This window comes from Bos mutus, chromosome 20 (genome assembly GCF_027580195.1).
Source record: "Bos mutus isolate GX-2022 chromosome 20, NWIPB_WYAK_1.1, whole genome shotgun sequence".
NCBI lineage: Eukaryota > Metazoa > Chordata > Mammalia > Artiodactyla > Bovidae > Bos > Bos mutus.
This window is the reverse complement of record NC_091636.1, coordinates 59,331,250-59,347,891: the sequence shown is the minus strand read 5'-3', so window position 1 is coordinate 59,347,891 and position 16,642 is coordinate 59,331,250. Positions and strand designations below refer to the sequence as shown.

At 40.8% G+C, this 16,642-nt stretch overlaps 1 protein-coding gene across 1 annotated transcript in view; it reads right to left on the bottom strand.

Moving 5' to 3' along the window:
* Window positions 1-959: 959 nt before the first annotated feature.
* DNAH5 (dynein axonemal heavy chain 5) overlaps window positions 960-16,642 on the bottom strand; it is a 276,738-nt gene continuing 261,055 nt past the window's right edge. Inside the window, 1 exon segment of the mRNA XM_070357713.1 lies at window positions 960-2,912. Coding sequence (XP_070213814.1) covers window positions 2,761-2,912 — 152 coding nt within the window. The 3' untranslated portion in view covers window positions 960-2,760.

Sequence of the window (16,642 nt, the reverse complement as noted above, 5' to 3'; positions counted from 1 at the left end):
AGTGTTCCTTGTTTAATTTTTAAAATTAATTAATTCAGTTTTTCCAGTAGTCATGTATGGATGTGAGAGTTGGACCATGAAGAAAGCTGAGTCGCTGAAGAATTGATGTTTTTGAACTGTGGTGTTGGAGAAGACTCTTGAGAGTCCCTTGGACTGCAAGGAGATCCAACCAGTCCATCCTAAAGGAAATCAGTCCTGAATATTCATTGGAAGGACGGCTACTGAAGCTGAAACTCCAGTACTTTGGCCACCTGAAGAGAAGAACTAATTCATTGGAAAAGACCCTGATGCTGGGAAAGATTGAAGGCAGAAAAGAAGGGGAGGACAGAGGATGAGATGGTTGGATGGCATCACCAACTTCATGGACATGAATTTGACTAAGCTCCGGGAGTTGGTGAAGGACAGGGAAGCCTGGTATGCTGCAGTCCATGGGGTCGCAAAGAGCTAGACACGACTGAGCGACTGAACTGAACTGAATTCAGCTGTGTCAGGTATTAGGTGCAGCACGGGGATCTTCCTTGTGTCACACAGGGTCTTCCATTACAGACTCTCCAGTTGTGGTGCGCAGGCTAGTCACTGCAGCGTGAGGGCTCTAGGAATCATCCTTCAGTAGTTGAGGCACCCGGGCTTAGCTGTCTTGAGGCAAGTGGGATCGTAGTTCCCCAACCAAAGATCAAACCCAAGAACTCTGCATTGCAAGATGGATTGTTAACCATCGGATCACCGGGGAAGTCTCCCTGCTGAATTACTTCCTAAAAATTTCCATTTGTTTTCATGGTGTTCTTTTCTACTTTGGGTCTCCAAAACTGATACATATATACCAATGGAGTATATCACAAAATTATACGTATTATACATTTTCAAGTTATTTGATTAAAAAGTCCAATTTTTAAAGCTTATTTCTGGATACTCAATGGAACTCACCTCTTTGTTTATAAATAACAATTACAATTCAGACGTTCATTAGTGGATTTTATTAATCTGCATTATTTCCACATTTGCATCATTTATTATTCAAAATAAAATGATGGTTTTACCACAATTCACACAAATCAACTGATACATTAATTCAGACCAAAAGAAGCTGCTCAAATGAAAATAGTATTTTCCAAAATGGGTAGGTGTCACATGAACTACTCAGGTCTAATTCTCATTATAATTAAAATAAAATGATACTCATCACAGAGCAAGTCCTAGTGAGAGGGACCCACACTGGTCTCCTTGTAATCCCTCCTCCTTATAAAACATTTATCACCAGAAACCTGAAGCGATGCATTTCTGAAGTGAAGCAATTCTAAGCTGCAATTCTACCTTAGCACTGACCACGTCCCCAAGTAAACAGGTTACAGATGAAACAGTGTATAATCTATAGTCATGATTTAAAGTAAAAACATCTGAGAAGCCCCTTAGATAGTATTTTCCTAATTAATAAAAGATCATGTGAATTTTTCACCCACTAAGACTTTTATCCTTTTCCTATTTTTTCTTCCAGTCATTACATTTTTTCAAGTCAACTGGAACCTTTACCATTCGATCATATCTGTTTTTATTTTTCCACATTATCTTCTAACTTTTGTCCACACCAAATGCATTTTAGTTATAATACTCAATATTTTGCTAACTTTATCTTTCACTTAACAGCCTGTGCTCACCATTTCTACATTATGAAATCTTCACTATTGTTTTTCATGGCTGTCTGCTGCTGCTGCTGCTGCTGCTGCTAAGTCGCTTCAGTCGTGTCCAACTCTGTGCGACCCCATAGACGGCAGCCCACCAGGCTCTCCCATCCCTGGGATTCTCCAGGGAAGAACACTGGAGTGGGTCATGGCTGTCTAATATCCTCTAATTTCCTTAAGCATAGACTTATTTTTACCTTTGGGGGCATTTATTATTTTTATGCTATTAAATACATTTTTATATATCATTTTTTCAGTCTTTCAAATTGTTTCCTTGGTAGGTTTCTAGGAGAGAAAATAAGGGTCAAAGCATGTGAATGTTTTTATGATTCCTTCTGTGCTTAGTTATTTAATCATTTTACAAAAAAGGATGGGTTGATTTCTATTGTTCAAGGAGTCTGAATGTATCACTTTTACAAAGACCTCATCACAATTCACTTTAGCTTTAATTTTTTTAATTATAACAAATGTAAGGTAAGTGTCGCTCTTTAGTAATTATCAGTGGAGTTGAACACTATTCCATATGTTTATTCTATAGGATTACATGCATTGTCTATTCATCTATTCACATTCTTAACCCACCATTCTATTTCCTTCCATTTTTTAGATCTGTTTAACTGGCAACTTCAGTCATGAAAAGAAATCTCTCACCTGACCTAAATGCAAAAGGCAACAGAAACAGAATTAGCACAAACTTGTCATGTTATCTTAGAGAACTGGGCTGTCACCGAAACCACATTAACAGAAGAATAATCCCTTCCAGGGAAATACTAATACCATCTATTTACCCTAGTCAGTCTTTGGCGTTGAAAGAAAATGTATTACTCTGGATTTGAGGGCCAAGCTTGATTAGAAAGTTATAAACCTTACTTCTAAATCACCAGATAGCTTTTCAAAACACACAGTGATTGGTCACTAACAGTGAAACAGACTAAATATAAGCAAGCATCCAGCGAAGGAGCAGGGAACCCCGATGCAATTCACACATCGTACAATCAACCTGATGTACACAACGTCCGTACGGAAGAACAGAGCTTGTGATACTCTGGATCCTGCATTTACTGGGTGAGGGACACGCCCCACATTACTTGACATCGCAGAGAAGGGCAACTCCACGCAGCACCCAGTGTTCAGGGGCCTGGGCCGTCCTGAGGTCTACAGCAGCGATGTAGTTCAAGTCTGTTCGGACCGGCTTCTTGTAGATGGGACAAGAGTATAACCGAGGATCTCTCACAGCTACAACAAAAACCATCAGAAATCTTGATGAATTTCTCATTCATGCAGCCCCCAAGAGAGTGCAGAGCCAAATGTGTGCATCTGGAAGGTCACAGTGGGCGTGGCAGAATGAGGGAAATTCCTCCTGAGGTCAGGCAATCCCTAGATGTGAAGCAGATGCTATCAAGCCTTCCCAGGGGGGTGTGACAAGTTACCCAGATGGCCTCACATTTACCCCACCCACCTAGTGTCCCACAACCTTGACACTAACCCCAGTCCATGGGACATGGCCACCCGCTGCTTCCTTTCTCTCCTTTCCACCTGTCAATTCAACTTTGTGCCTCCACCTGCCCCCTGTACCTCCCCCCCAAAACCTTGTGCCTTCACACCCTCTTTGTTCTTCCCATGTGGTTTGCCTTTGGCAAAAGGTACCTGTCCCTTTTAGTCAGACACCCAGAACCTCTGGTACTTCACTATTATTACTGCAAAACCCCTTCTTCAATCCTTTTTGCCATAGTCCAAACCACATTGGGCTTCTCAGTCCATAAAGAATCTGCCCACAGTGCAAGAGACTTGGGCTTGACCCCTGGGTCAGGAAGATCCCCTGGAGAAGGAAGTGGCTACCCACTCCAATATTCTTGCCTGGGATATCCCATGGATAGAGGAGCCTGGCGGGCTGCAGTCCATAGGGTTGCACAGAGTTGGACATGACGTAGCGACTAAACTACTACCAAACCACATTGCAAATCACAGGACAGAGGATGTTCCCCACCCCACCAGGTGTTGTGAGTTCTCTTTGTGTGTGGAGAAATACAAATGGCAGGAAGCAGAGAGCCACAGCACAGTTCAGCTCTCTGAGTCAATCTACTTTTCTGGAGTAGGTGAATAATACATGCAATCTCCACGATCACATCTGTCATGAGAGACAATCTCTGTATCCATCCTGTACGGGTCCTCTCTTAGGCATTCTCTCCAGCCCTGGAATCCCCATGCTGAGGATGGATGCAGATCTTTTGTGACTTCAAGCTTATACAGTTTGGAGAAGGGACTTCTTTTAAGAAAAAGAGTATAATTTGCAAATACCAAATTAAGTTTTGGAAAAAGCCTTTGTGTTGAGTAGCCCTGGAGTTTAAGCTTCAGCAGCTTCCTGTTAAATTCACTCTACCCATAATAGTTTATTTGCACATCTTGTAACATCCATCTTTGGAAGCAGTATATTATTCCTTTTTCTCTCCTAGACTATAAACTATTTCAGGACAGAAGTTATGTCTGCATTCCTCTGTGTACTTCTCTGGAAGGCCAATGTTATAAATGACCCTAATATAACTACTAAAATGAAAACACATTTAACTAAGAGGATAACTTTGGAGAAATAGTGTTATAAATATAGAACTTTCAAAATGCAATATTAATATATTAGTGATACTGAACTTATTTCCCAAAAACTAATTTCCTCAATAATTCAGCTTTTCCTAACATATCAAAAAATAAGGCAGCACCAGCAGTTAAAGTCTCATTTTTGGACCCAAGAAAACCTTCAACCTGCCGTGCCGTGTGTGTGTGTGTGTGTGTGTTCAACACCATCCAGCTCTTTGATATTCTATGGATTGTAGCCAACAAGGTTCCTCTGTCCACGGGATTTTTCAGACAAGAATACTGGAGTGGGTTGTCATTTCCTTCTGCAGGGGATCATCACAACCAAGGGATAGAATCCATGTCTCCTGTGACTCCAACTGCAAATAGGAAGCCACCTGGAAGCCTCTCTACTATAAATTCAATTCATTTTATTGGAAGAAATTAAACATTTGCATATGATAGCACTTTACAAAAGTTTCAATAAAAGTAGTTTAAAAGCCACAATTCTTAATCAGGTGTGACTTTTTTTTTAACCAGGGTACTAAATCTAGAGACATATTTGGTTATCACAACTGGGAAGGTGCTACCGGCAACTGGTGGCTAGAGGCCAGGGACACTGCTAGCATCCTGTAATGCACAGGACAGTCCCTCACAAGACTTCTCTGTGCCAAAAGTGTCAGCAAAACCAAAGTCGAGAAATTCTGTTCTAAAACAATGTCACAGATATTTTACAGTACTCTAAAATGAAGCATTTGCTTAATTCCATGAAATTAATTATTAGAAGCCATCTAAGTTAATGCAATATCTAATTTTTAAGTCTAGTCACTATTTTAATCACCATGAGAATATCATAAGTAATAATAATAAGGCAAACATATGAAAATTCTAGCTGAGCTATTTCAAATCCTAAAAGATGATGCTATTCAAGTGCTGTGCTCAATATGTCAGCAATTTGGAAAACTCAGCAGTGGCCACAGGACTGGAAAAGGTCACTGTTCATTCCAATCCCAAAGAAGGGCAAAGTCAAAGAATGTTCAAACTACCACACAATTGGCGCTCATTTCACATGCTAGTATGGTTATGCTAAAAATTCTTCAAGCTACACTTCAGCAGTATGTGAACCGAGAACTTTCAGATGTACAAGGTGGATTTAGAAAAGGCAGATGAACCAGAAATCAAACTGCCAACATATGCTGGATCACAGAAAAAGCAAGAGAATTCCTGAAAAACATCTAACTTTTGCTTCATTGACTATGCTATAGCCTTTGACTGTATGGATCACAACAAACTGTAGAAAATTCTTCAAGAGATGGGAATACCAGACCACCTTACCTGCTTCCTGAGAAACCTGTATGCAGGACAAAAAGCAACAATTAGAACCAGATGGAACAATGGACTGGTTCAAAACTGGGAAAGCAGTACATCGAGGCTGTATATTGTCACCTTGCTTATTTAATTTATACGCAGAGTACATCATGCAAAAGGTTGGACTAGATGAATTACAAGCTACAATCAAGATTGCAGAGAGAAATATCAACAACCTCAGATATGCAGATGATACCACTCCAATGGCAGAAAGTGAAGAGGAACTAAAAGAGGAGAATGTGAAAGCTGGCTGGAAACTCAACATTCAAAACACTAAGATCATGGCATCCAGTCCCATCACTTCATGGCAAACAAAAGGGAAAAAAGTTGAAACAGTGACAGATTTTCTTTTCTTGGGCTCCAAAATCATTGCAGATGGTAACTGCAGCCATGAAATTAAAAGATACTTGTTTCTTGGAAGGAAAGCTATAACAAAGTTAGGGTATTCAAAAGCACATATATCACTTTGCCGACAAGGATCCATATAGTCAAAGCTGTGGTTTTTCAAGTAGTCATGTACAGATGTGAAAGTTGGATCATAAAGAAGGCTCAGCACTGAAGAATTGATCCTTTTGAACTCTGGTGTTGGAGAAGACTCTTGACAGTCCCTTTAACAGCAGGGAGATCAAACTAATCAGTTCTAAAGGAAATCAACCCTGAATATTCATGGAAGGATTGATGTTAAAGCTGAAGCTCCAATACTTTGGCCATCTGATGTGAAGAACTGACTCACTGGAAAAGACCCTGATGCTGGGAAAGACTGAAGGCAAAAGGAGAAGCGGGCAGCATAGAATGAGATAGAATCACTGACTCAACAGACACAAATTTGAGCAAACTCTGAGAGATAATGGACAGAGGAGCATAGCATGCCACAGTCCATGAGATCGAAAAGAGTAGGACAGGGCTTAGCGACTAAACAACAACAACAAAATTAAAATTTCTGATTAAATAAGTGAATGACTCAATTTGAGGAGTGCAATTAATAATAACTACACTAACTGATGTATTTAAACCCTTTAATCCTTATATATGTTATATGTTCAAGGGTTTGAACATATAACAGATATTTAACTAATTGTTCTTCTTTATACACATTTCACTAATAATCATTTTATAACTCTTGAAAAAAACCCTTAGAGTCTTATATTTGAAATAAATGATAAACATGATAATTGCACCTTGGGAAGTATTTGATTGTTTGGGTTTTAATCCCAGAAGAAAAACACAGTTTGGGGAAAAAAAAAAATGGTGTTCTTTTCAATAAGCAGGTAAAAAAGGCAATTCTCTGAAATACTTATCCAATTTTATTTATTTTTAATTGTTTCAGAAAGGAAGGTATCCACGCCAAGTCACAGCATGTAACAACCTTCTGCAGCAGGATTAGAAACTACCAAAAATATAACTTCATTGTAAAAGCGCTGACAGATGCTTTATAAACAAGCACATAAACATCTGAAACTATTACTCCTGGTTAGACAAAAAAATTGAAGACACAAATAAGCATGCTAGGTAGGTAGAACAAATCAGCTAAATATGCTTAAAACCTTGGGGCTCCAGAAAAACAAGCAGAGAGAAGAGGGTGTCTAAATTGGTGAGCTATATGCTTTGGGATGCTAAAGGTTTCAATAAAACACCTTGAAGAAATTTCATTTTCTAACTGTTATAACTCCTCTCTCTCTAGCCTACATTTTTCATGCAAATGTTAGTATATCATTACATCATATATTCTTTCCAATATGTAAAACAGCCAAGATACCTAGAGATTCCTTATGTCACTCTTTTATTTAACCCCTCTTTTGCTTCAACAATATGTGAGCCATGAACTTCCAGATGTTCAAGCTGGTATTAGAAAAGGCAGAGGAACCAGAGACCAACTTGCCAACATCCATTGGATCATTTAAAAAGCAAGAGAGTTCCAGAAAAATATCTACTTATTCTTTATTGACTATGCCTAAGCCTTCGACTGTGTGGATCACCACAAACTGTGGAAAATCCTGAAAGAGATGGGAATACCTGACCTGCCTCTTGAGAAATCTGTATGCAGGTCAGGAAGCAACAGTTAGAACTGGACATGGAACAACAGACTGGTTCCAAATAGGAAAAGGACTACATCAAGGCTGTATGTTGTCACCCTGCTTATTTAATTTATATGCAGAGTACATCATGAGAAACACTGGGCTGGATGAAGCACAAGCTGGAATCAAGATTGCCAGGAGAAATATCAATAACCTCAGATATACAGATGACACCACCCTTATGGCAGAAAGTGAAGAAGAACTAAAGAGCCTCTTGATGAAAGTGAAAGAGGAGAGTGAAAAGTTGGTTTAAAACTCAACATTCAGAAAACTAAGATCATGGCATCTCGTCCCATTACTTCATGGGAAATAGATTGGGAAACAGTGGAAACAGTGTCAGACTTTATTTTTTTGGGCTCCAAAATCACTGCAGATGGTGACTGCAGCCATGAAATTAAAAGACCCTTACTCCTTGGCAGGAAAGTTATGACCAACCTAGACACAATAATAAAAAGCAGAGACCTTACTTTGCCAACAAAGGTCCATCTAGTCAAGGTTATGGTTTTTCCAGTAGTCATATATGGATGTGAAAGTTGGACTATAAAGAAAGCTGAACACCAAAGAATTGAAGCTTTTGAACTGTGGTATTGGAGAAAACTCTTGAGAGTCCCTTGGACTGCAAGGAGATCCAACCAGTCCATCCTAAAGGAGATCAGTCCTGGGTGTTCATTGGAAGGACTGATGTTGAAGCTGAAACTCCAATACATTGGCCATCTAATACGAAGAGTGACTCATTTGAAAAGACCCTGATGCTGGGAAAGATTGAAGGCAGGAGAAGAAGGGAACAACAGAGGATAAGATGGTTGGATGGCATCACCGACTAAATGGACATGAGCTTGGGTAAACTCCAGGAGTTGGTGATGGACATGGATGCCTGGCATGCTGCAGTCCATGGGGTTACAAAGAGTCAGACACAACTGAGCGACTGAACTGAACTGACATCATATAGTCCTTCTGATATGTAAAACAACCAAGTTACCGAGAGATTCCTTATATCATTCCTTTATTCAAGCCCTGTTTTGCTAAAAACATTTGAGTTATTAAATAAAGAACATTTATATGTGATATTTCTTTTATTTTATTTTTTTTTTTTTTTTTAACTTATTCCTTTATTTCTCATGCGCTTCCCTGGTGGCTCAGTGGTAAAGAATCTGTTTGCAATGCAGGTGATATTTCTTTTAATCCTTCAACTAGCATGTGATGGCATCACCAACTCGATGGTCATGAGTTTGAGCAAGCTCCGGGAGTTGGTGATGGACAGGAAAGCCTAGCATGCTGCAGTCCATGGGGTCACAAAGAGTCGGACATTACTGAGCAACTGAACTGAAACTGAGCATGTGTTACTGTGTTAATAATAACAGTAATTGTTTTTATTATTATCTACTGTATGCTAATTATGTGCTGGACATTGTCAGTTTTATTCTCTCAGCACCCAGTGAGATGGGTACCATGATTAAATCCATTTTAATAGATGAGAACCCAAGGAGGTGAGTTACTTATTCAAGGTTACAAAGCTGCAGGTAATGAGAGAATCTGGCTGGAATGGACCGGGAGCCGAAGCTCTTAACCTCAACAACAGTGTGACGTACTCTATGTATGTGCCTCCATGTTTTTTTTGCAGAAAGATGTAAACGTGAGCCAGAAATAACTAGATATCTAACTTCCACTTGTGGCACAGTTGCGATTCCTCTGAAGTCGCATGAGTGCTATGGTGGTAAAGCCAGGAGAACACCCCAAATATCCAGGCTCCTGGCTCACTGTCCTTGACCTGAGGACATGTGTCCCGCTGTGGGGCAAGGAGGTAACCACCTTAGGCCTGCAGCATGGGGAGAGGAGGGCCTAGGGAGTGAGAACTCATGTTCCTATAGGACAGAGGCCTTTTACTGTGTCAACCTCGCTATGTACCTGAGAAAAATTAATTCATGACTTCAAAATACAAGAACATTTTCCTCATGTCCAATTTAGGCTTTAGTTTCCAGCTTCATCCCTACATGCACAGTCTTGAGTAGAACACAACCACAGGAATTCCAAGATGTGCATTCAACCCACAACAGACAAAGGTGATTCTGATAACAGACTTAGTAGCCAGGAATCACAGGCAAATTACATAATATCTCTAACCTAGTATTTCCCCATCTGCAAAATAGCCATGATGCACCTTATAGAGTCGTTGTAAAGACTAAATGAGTGAATATATGTGAATGCCTGGCATAGCATAGTGCTTAGAATGCAGTAGATACCCAAGGTGTGTTACATTTCTCCTCTCTGCCTCTACACATGTATACACGTGTGTGCATATACACAGTTACCTTTTCACTAAACCTAATTCCCCAGACTCAAGTTCCAGAAGACTAACAGAGTTCCAGGTTTACAAACTGCAAGTGAATTAAATGCTGTGGGGCTCAGGTATCAGGAGGTTCCCAGCTCTGGGTCACTGCACGGGGCTACCCCCATCCCAGCACCACGAACGCAGAGTGCTGCCTCAGGGTGGGTCACAAGGCATGCTGACACACAGTTTCTCCTGCAGGAAATATTCTCATTAGCTACAGGGACTCTAAGATGCTTCTCCACCTACTTAGCGAGCATCACTTTGTTCCCCCAAACACTGTAGTCACCACTTTCCCATCACATGGGGTACAGCACAAAAGTTATTAAGAGCATCACTCTCTCTATATGTAGAAGACTTTACTGAAGAATTGATGCTTTGGAACTATGGTGTTGGAGAAGACTCTTGAGAATCCCCTGGACTGCAAGGAGATCAAACCAGTCAGTCCTATAGGAAATCAGTCCTGAATATTCATTGGAAGGACTGATGCTGAAGCTGAAGCTCCAATACTTTGGCCACCTGATGCAAAGAGCTGACTCTTTGGAAAAGACTCTGATGCTGGGAAAGACCGAAGGCAAAAGAAGAAGAGGGCAACAGAGGATGAGATGGTTGAATGGCACCACTGACTCAATGGACGTGAGTTTTTGCAAGCTCCTGGAGTTGGTGATAGACAGGGAAGCCTGGCGTGCTGCAGTCCATGGGGTCACAAAGAGTCAGACCAGACTGATCAACTGAACTGCCTGACACTGACCTTTCCTAATGAATGAATGAATGTGAAGTCGCTCAGTCATGTCCGACTCTTTGCAACCCCATGGACTGTAGCCTACCAGGGTCCCCTGTCCATGGGATTTTCCAGGCAATAGTACTGGAGTGGATTGCCATTTCCTTCTCCAAGGGATCTTCCCAACCCAGGGATCGAACCCGGGTCTCCCACATTGTAGACAGACGCTTTTCCATCTGAGCCACCAGGGAAGTCTTAGGAAGATCTTTCCTAAACCTTCCTCTTTTCAACTTTCTTTGATAACAGAGGATCTACTGTTTGGTATGTCAGTGGGTTTACTCCCTTGGTGTATTTAGCACTACTTGGGTGACTCCCCCATGACAAGAGACATAAATAAATGTTTGGGGATATATCATTCAATTTTTAGAGTTTAAATAAATAACTGGGCTTCCCTGGTGGCTAGCAGTAAAGAATCCTCCTGCCAATGCAGGAGACGCAGGTTCAATCCCTGGGTCAAGAAAATCCCTTGAAGAAGGGCATGGAAACCCACTCTGGTATTCTTGCCTGGAGAATTCCATGGACAGAGGAGCCTGGAGGGCTACAGTTCATGGGGTCACAAAAGAGTTGTATACAACTTATCGATTAAACAACAAACAACAAAGATTTCCTTTTAAAAACAAACTAGTCCTGTCTGTAAAATTCAATGGTGAATTATTTAAACTGAAATTGCCCTTCATATTAACATAAAAAACAATTCATCATAAGAGTTTTAATTTTAAAATGCTACACCTTTGGAGTGTCCTCTAGTCAGTAATAATATTATACCTCTTCATCTCAATTAGGCCCCTATTTAGTCATCAAAATTGAATTAAAATCACAGTATAAAAAGAACCTATGGAAGTCACGAACCTACAGTATGAATCTATAGTATATCATGAACCTATGGACAGAGGTTCGTGACATTGTACAAGACCATTGATCAAGACATCCCCAAGAAAAAGAAAGGTAAAAAGGCAAAATGATTGTCTGAGGGTGCCTCATAAATAGCTGAGAAAAGAAGAGAAGTGAAAGGCAAAGGAAAACAGGAAAGATATACCCATTGAGTGCGAAGTTCCAAAGAACAGCAAGGAGAGATGAGAAAGCCTTCCTCAGTGATCAAAGCAAAGAAATAGAGGAAAACAATAGAATGGGAAAGACTATAGATCTTTTCAAGAAAATTAGAGATACCAAGGGAACATTTCATGCAAAGATGGGCACAATAAAAGACAGAAATAGTATGGATCTAACAGAAGCATAAGGTATTAAGAAGAGGTGGCAAAAATACACAAAACTATACAAAAAAGATCTTCATGACCCAGATAACCACAATGGTGTGATCACTCACCTAGAGCCAGACATCCTGGAATGTGAAGTCAAGTGGGCCTTAGGAAGCATCACTACAAATAAAGCTAGTGGAGGTGATGGAATTCCAGTTGAGCTATTTCAAATCCTAAAAGATAATGCTATGAAAGTGCTGCACTCAATATGCCAGCAAATTTGGAAAACTCAGCAGTGGCCAAAGAACTGGAAAAGGTCAGTTTTCATTCCAATCCCAAAGAAAAGCGATGTCAAAAATTGTTCAAACTACCGCACAATTGCACTCATCTCACACACTAACAAAGTAATGCTCAAAATTCTCCAAGCCAGGCTTCAACAGTACATGAACGGTGAACTTCCAGATGTTCAAGCTGGATATAGAAAAGGCAAAGGAACCAGAGATCAAATTGCCAACATCCACTGGATCACAGAAAAAGCAAGAGGATTCCAGAAAAACATCTACTTCTGCTTTATTGACTATGCAACAGCCTTTGACTGTGTGGATCACAACAAACTGGGAAATTCTTAAACAGGTGGGAATACAAGACCACCTGACCTGCCTCCTGAGAAATCTGTATGCAGGTCAAGAAACAACAGTTAGAACTGGACATGGAACAACAGACTGGTTCCAAATTGGGAAAGGGAAGGAGTACATCAAGGCTGTATACTGTCACCCTACTTATGTAATTTGTATGCAGAGTACATCATGAGAAACTCTGGGCTGGATGAAGCACAAGCTGGAAACAAGATTGCCAGGAGAAATATCAATTACCTCAGATATGCAGATGACACCACCCTTATGGCAGAAAGAAAAGAGGAACTAAAGAGCCTCTTGATGAAAGTGAAAAAGGAGAGTGAAAAAGTTGGCATAAAACTCAACATTCAAAAAACTAAGATCATAGCATCTGGTCCCATCACTTCATGGCAAATAGATGAGGAATCCATGGAAACAATGAGAGACTATATTTCTTTTGGGCTCCAAAATCACTGTAGATGGTGACTGAAGCCATGAAATTAAAAGACACTTGCTCCTTGGAAGAAAGCTATGACCAACCTAAACAGCATATTAAAAAGCAAAGACATCACTTTGCCAACAAAGGTCCATCTAGCCGAAGCTATTGTTTTTTCAGTAGTCATGTATGGATATAAGAGTTGGACTATAAAGAAAGCTGAGGGCCAAAGAATTGATGCTTTTGTACTGTGGTGTCGGAGAAGACTATTGAGAGTCCCTTGGACTGCAAGGAGATCAAACCAGTCAATCCTGAAGGAAATCAGTCCTGAATATTCATTGGAAGGACTGATGCTGAAGCTGAAACTCCAATCCCTCAGCCACCTGATGCAAAGAACTGACTCATTAGAAAAGACCTTGTTGCTTGGAAAGACTGAAGGCAGGAGGAGAAGGGGATGACAGAGGCTGAGATGGTTGGATGGCATCACTGACTCGATGGACATGAGTTTGTGCAAGTTCCTGGAGTTAGTGATGGACAGGGAATCCTGGTGTGCTACAGTCCATGGGGTCGCAAAGTGTCAGACATGAGTGATCGACTGAACTGACTGAACAGATGAAAAGAACAATGGAATGTTAATTTCCTATCACTAACAAAACACCTCTCCAACCACAAAGCTATTTGGCAGCAAGTTTCCACCAACTTCTATTGAAACCAAAAAAAGACAATAAAGAACTGCAATTTTCTTTACTTTTTTATTAGCACTTTGGAATTCACAGTCACCTTTTCTGTTGCTTATTTTTATTTCCTCTCTTGCCTGCAGCTAATGAGCATCACCGCTGACTAATGCCCAGCAGGGTGAGTACAGTTCTTCCACAAAAATGTGTTCTTAAGACATAAAGGACTGCCTGTATTATAAAATTATTGCTTTATTACTACCATGCTGAGATGTTCAATGTCACATGACGAAAGATTTTTACACATTAGTCACAAGAAATAAAAAAGTAACACCTAACTGAATGTGAGAAAGATTTTTCTTTCACTTTATAAGGGAAATATTTTTGCAACAGTGTTGACTAGATGCAACAAAATTTCTAAAGTATTACTTTTGGCTGAAAGAGCACTTGACTATTAATTCTATAAAATAATCACCCCCCTGGGACTTCACACCACAGTAAGGATATGAAGAGGGGCTTCCTTGGTGGCTCAGTGGTAAAGAATCTACCTTCCAAGGCAGGAGACATGGGTTCGACCCCTGATTCAAGAAAATCCCACATGCCTGCGGAGCAATAAAGCCCATGCATCACAACTATTGAACCCACACACCTTACAGCCCAAACTCAGCAACAAGAGAAGCCACCTCAATGAGAAGCTTTTGCAGCTCAACTCGAGAATAGTCCCAGCTCACTGCCATTAGAGAAAAGCCCGTGCGGCAATGAAGACCCAGCACAGCCAAAATTAAATTAATAAATACAATTATTTTTTTAAAAAATCATGAAGCCACAGGCAGCGTGTTTACCCAAACTCAGGCACACACATGGATCCTTTCAGACACCGCTGGGGCATAAGGAGTGACACCCTTATGACACCCTTACCAAGAGGGAGGCTGAGCACCCTCACGTCTCTTCTGATGTTCATGGGCACCCCTTCCATTACACACTGTCTGTTCCTCAAACACAGTGCCTCCATTGCTAGCTCTTGTCTCTGCATGCTTGCCTTTTCTCCATGGATATCAGTTCAATGTTCTCTTCTCAGCAAACTCTTCCCTGAACACCAGAATGCTCTCTCACTCCCTGACACACCCTGTGTGTGTCCTCTTTACAGAAACAAGAGCTATCTGAAATCAATCTGTTCATTTACACTCCATCCTCAGTATTTGTGGGACTAATGTATCTATTTCCTCTGGTGGCTCAGCTGTAAAGAACCCGCCTGCCAATGCAGGAAACCCAGAATTGATTCCTGGGTGGGGAAGATCCCTTGGAGAAGGAAATGGCAACCCACTCCAGTAGTCTTGCCTGGAAAATCCCTCAGACAGAAGAGTCTGGCAGACTACAGTCTATGGGGTCGCAAAGAGTCAGACACAACCTAGCAACGAAACAACAACAACAATGTATGTATAGTTTAATGAAGCCCAAATTACCGGCAGCTCCCAGGAGAAATAGAGGGTCAGGCTCCTCAGAGCCCTTGGCCACAGAATTTTCATCAACCGATCAATTCATAACCTTGTTTTCTGTGTGCTTTTGTTTAAAGTCATCTTTTTAATATGCTCTGTTAATTCATTAACACTGAACTCAAGGCCAACAGCACTGTGACTCATGCCTGAATGAAGCTTGTCTAACACATGTGGTTTCTCCATAAGGTACATCACAGCCTTCTAGTGCTCAGGAACAGCAGACAGCACTTCAACACTACACTCGAGGGCCATTTTCAACAATGAAAAATAGAAAAATATGAAAAACATAGCACTAAATAGACCATGGAAAGGGCACTAGTTTACAGTCCGAGCCAAAACGAGGAGCAGAGCACAGGCTTGTTCCACCTAAGTTGGAAACACACGTCAGGAGGGTCAGATTCTTCACTGCTTTGTACATGTCTGGGAAAAGTCATGAAAGTCCACAGGCATTAACCTTAGGGTCACAAATAAATTTTAAGAGTGTAGGTGAATTCATACAGAATCCTTGAATAGCAATGACTATATCTGCCTCTTTTCCAGTTACCCATCCCTCCTTGAGACTGAACTCCGTGCAAATGCGGGTTCTGCATGGTCTTTCCTCCCTGTTGCACCCCCAGCAATAGAGCAGTGTATGTCAGATGGTTGATACCTTGGCTGACTCAGTGAGCTAGAGCTCTTTCCCTCTGCCCAGAAAAGTCTGACTCTAACACCCTCTCATTCTCATCCTCCAAAACGCATCTCAAAAGCAGCCTCCACCTCCTACCAGGCTTAGTTACGTTTTCCTTCTAGCATCCCCGAACATCCTAAGAGCATCTCTATCACGTGCATCTGTTAGTCGCGCAGTTGTGTCCGACTCTCTGCAATCCCATGGACTGTAGCCAGGCTCCTTTGTCCATGGTATTCTCCAGGCAAGAATACTGGAGTGGGTTGCCATTTCCTTCTCTGGAGATCTTCCCAACCAGCAGATAGAACCCAGGTCTCCGGCATTGCAGGCAGATTCTTAACCACTGAGCCACCAGGGATCTCCATCATAACATGCATCAAATTCTATTTAAATTATTTGTTTACTTATCCATCTCCTTCACTAGGCTGTGAGTCCCTTGTGGGCGTGATCTGGCTCATAAATACCTTTATCCCTTGCAGGTAAGGTTGTATCTGGTTTGTACTAGGCATCTAGCAAACATTTGCTTAAAAAACAAATATTCAAAGCTTATACATATGTTTACAAGTGTGGTATTTATCTAAGGGATAAATAAACTAAAAATTATCCTTTAAAGAGAGATTTTTGTCTCTTCTTTGTTTAAAGAAAAATCTTCGTGCTTCGATTATAAAATTAGGACTTCCCTTAGGGTCTACTATCCTGGCTACCTCATGAATTTATGGCTTATAATGATCATCTCACCATGTATATCAAATCAACATGTTATACACC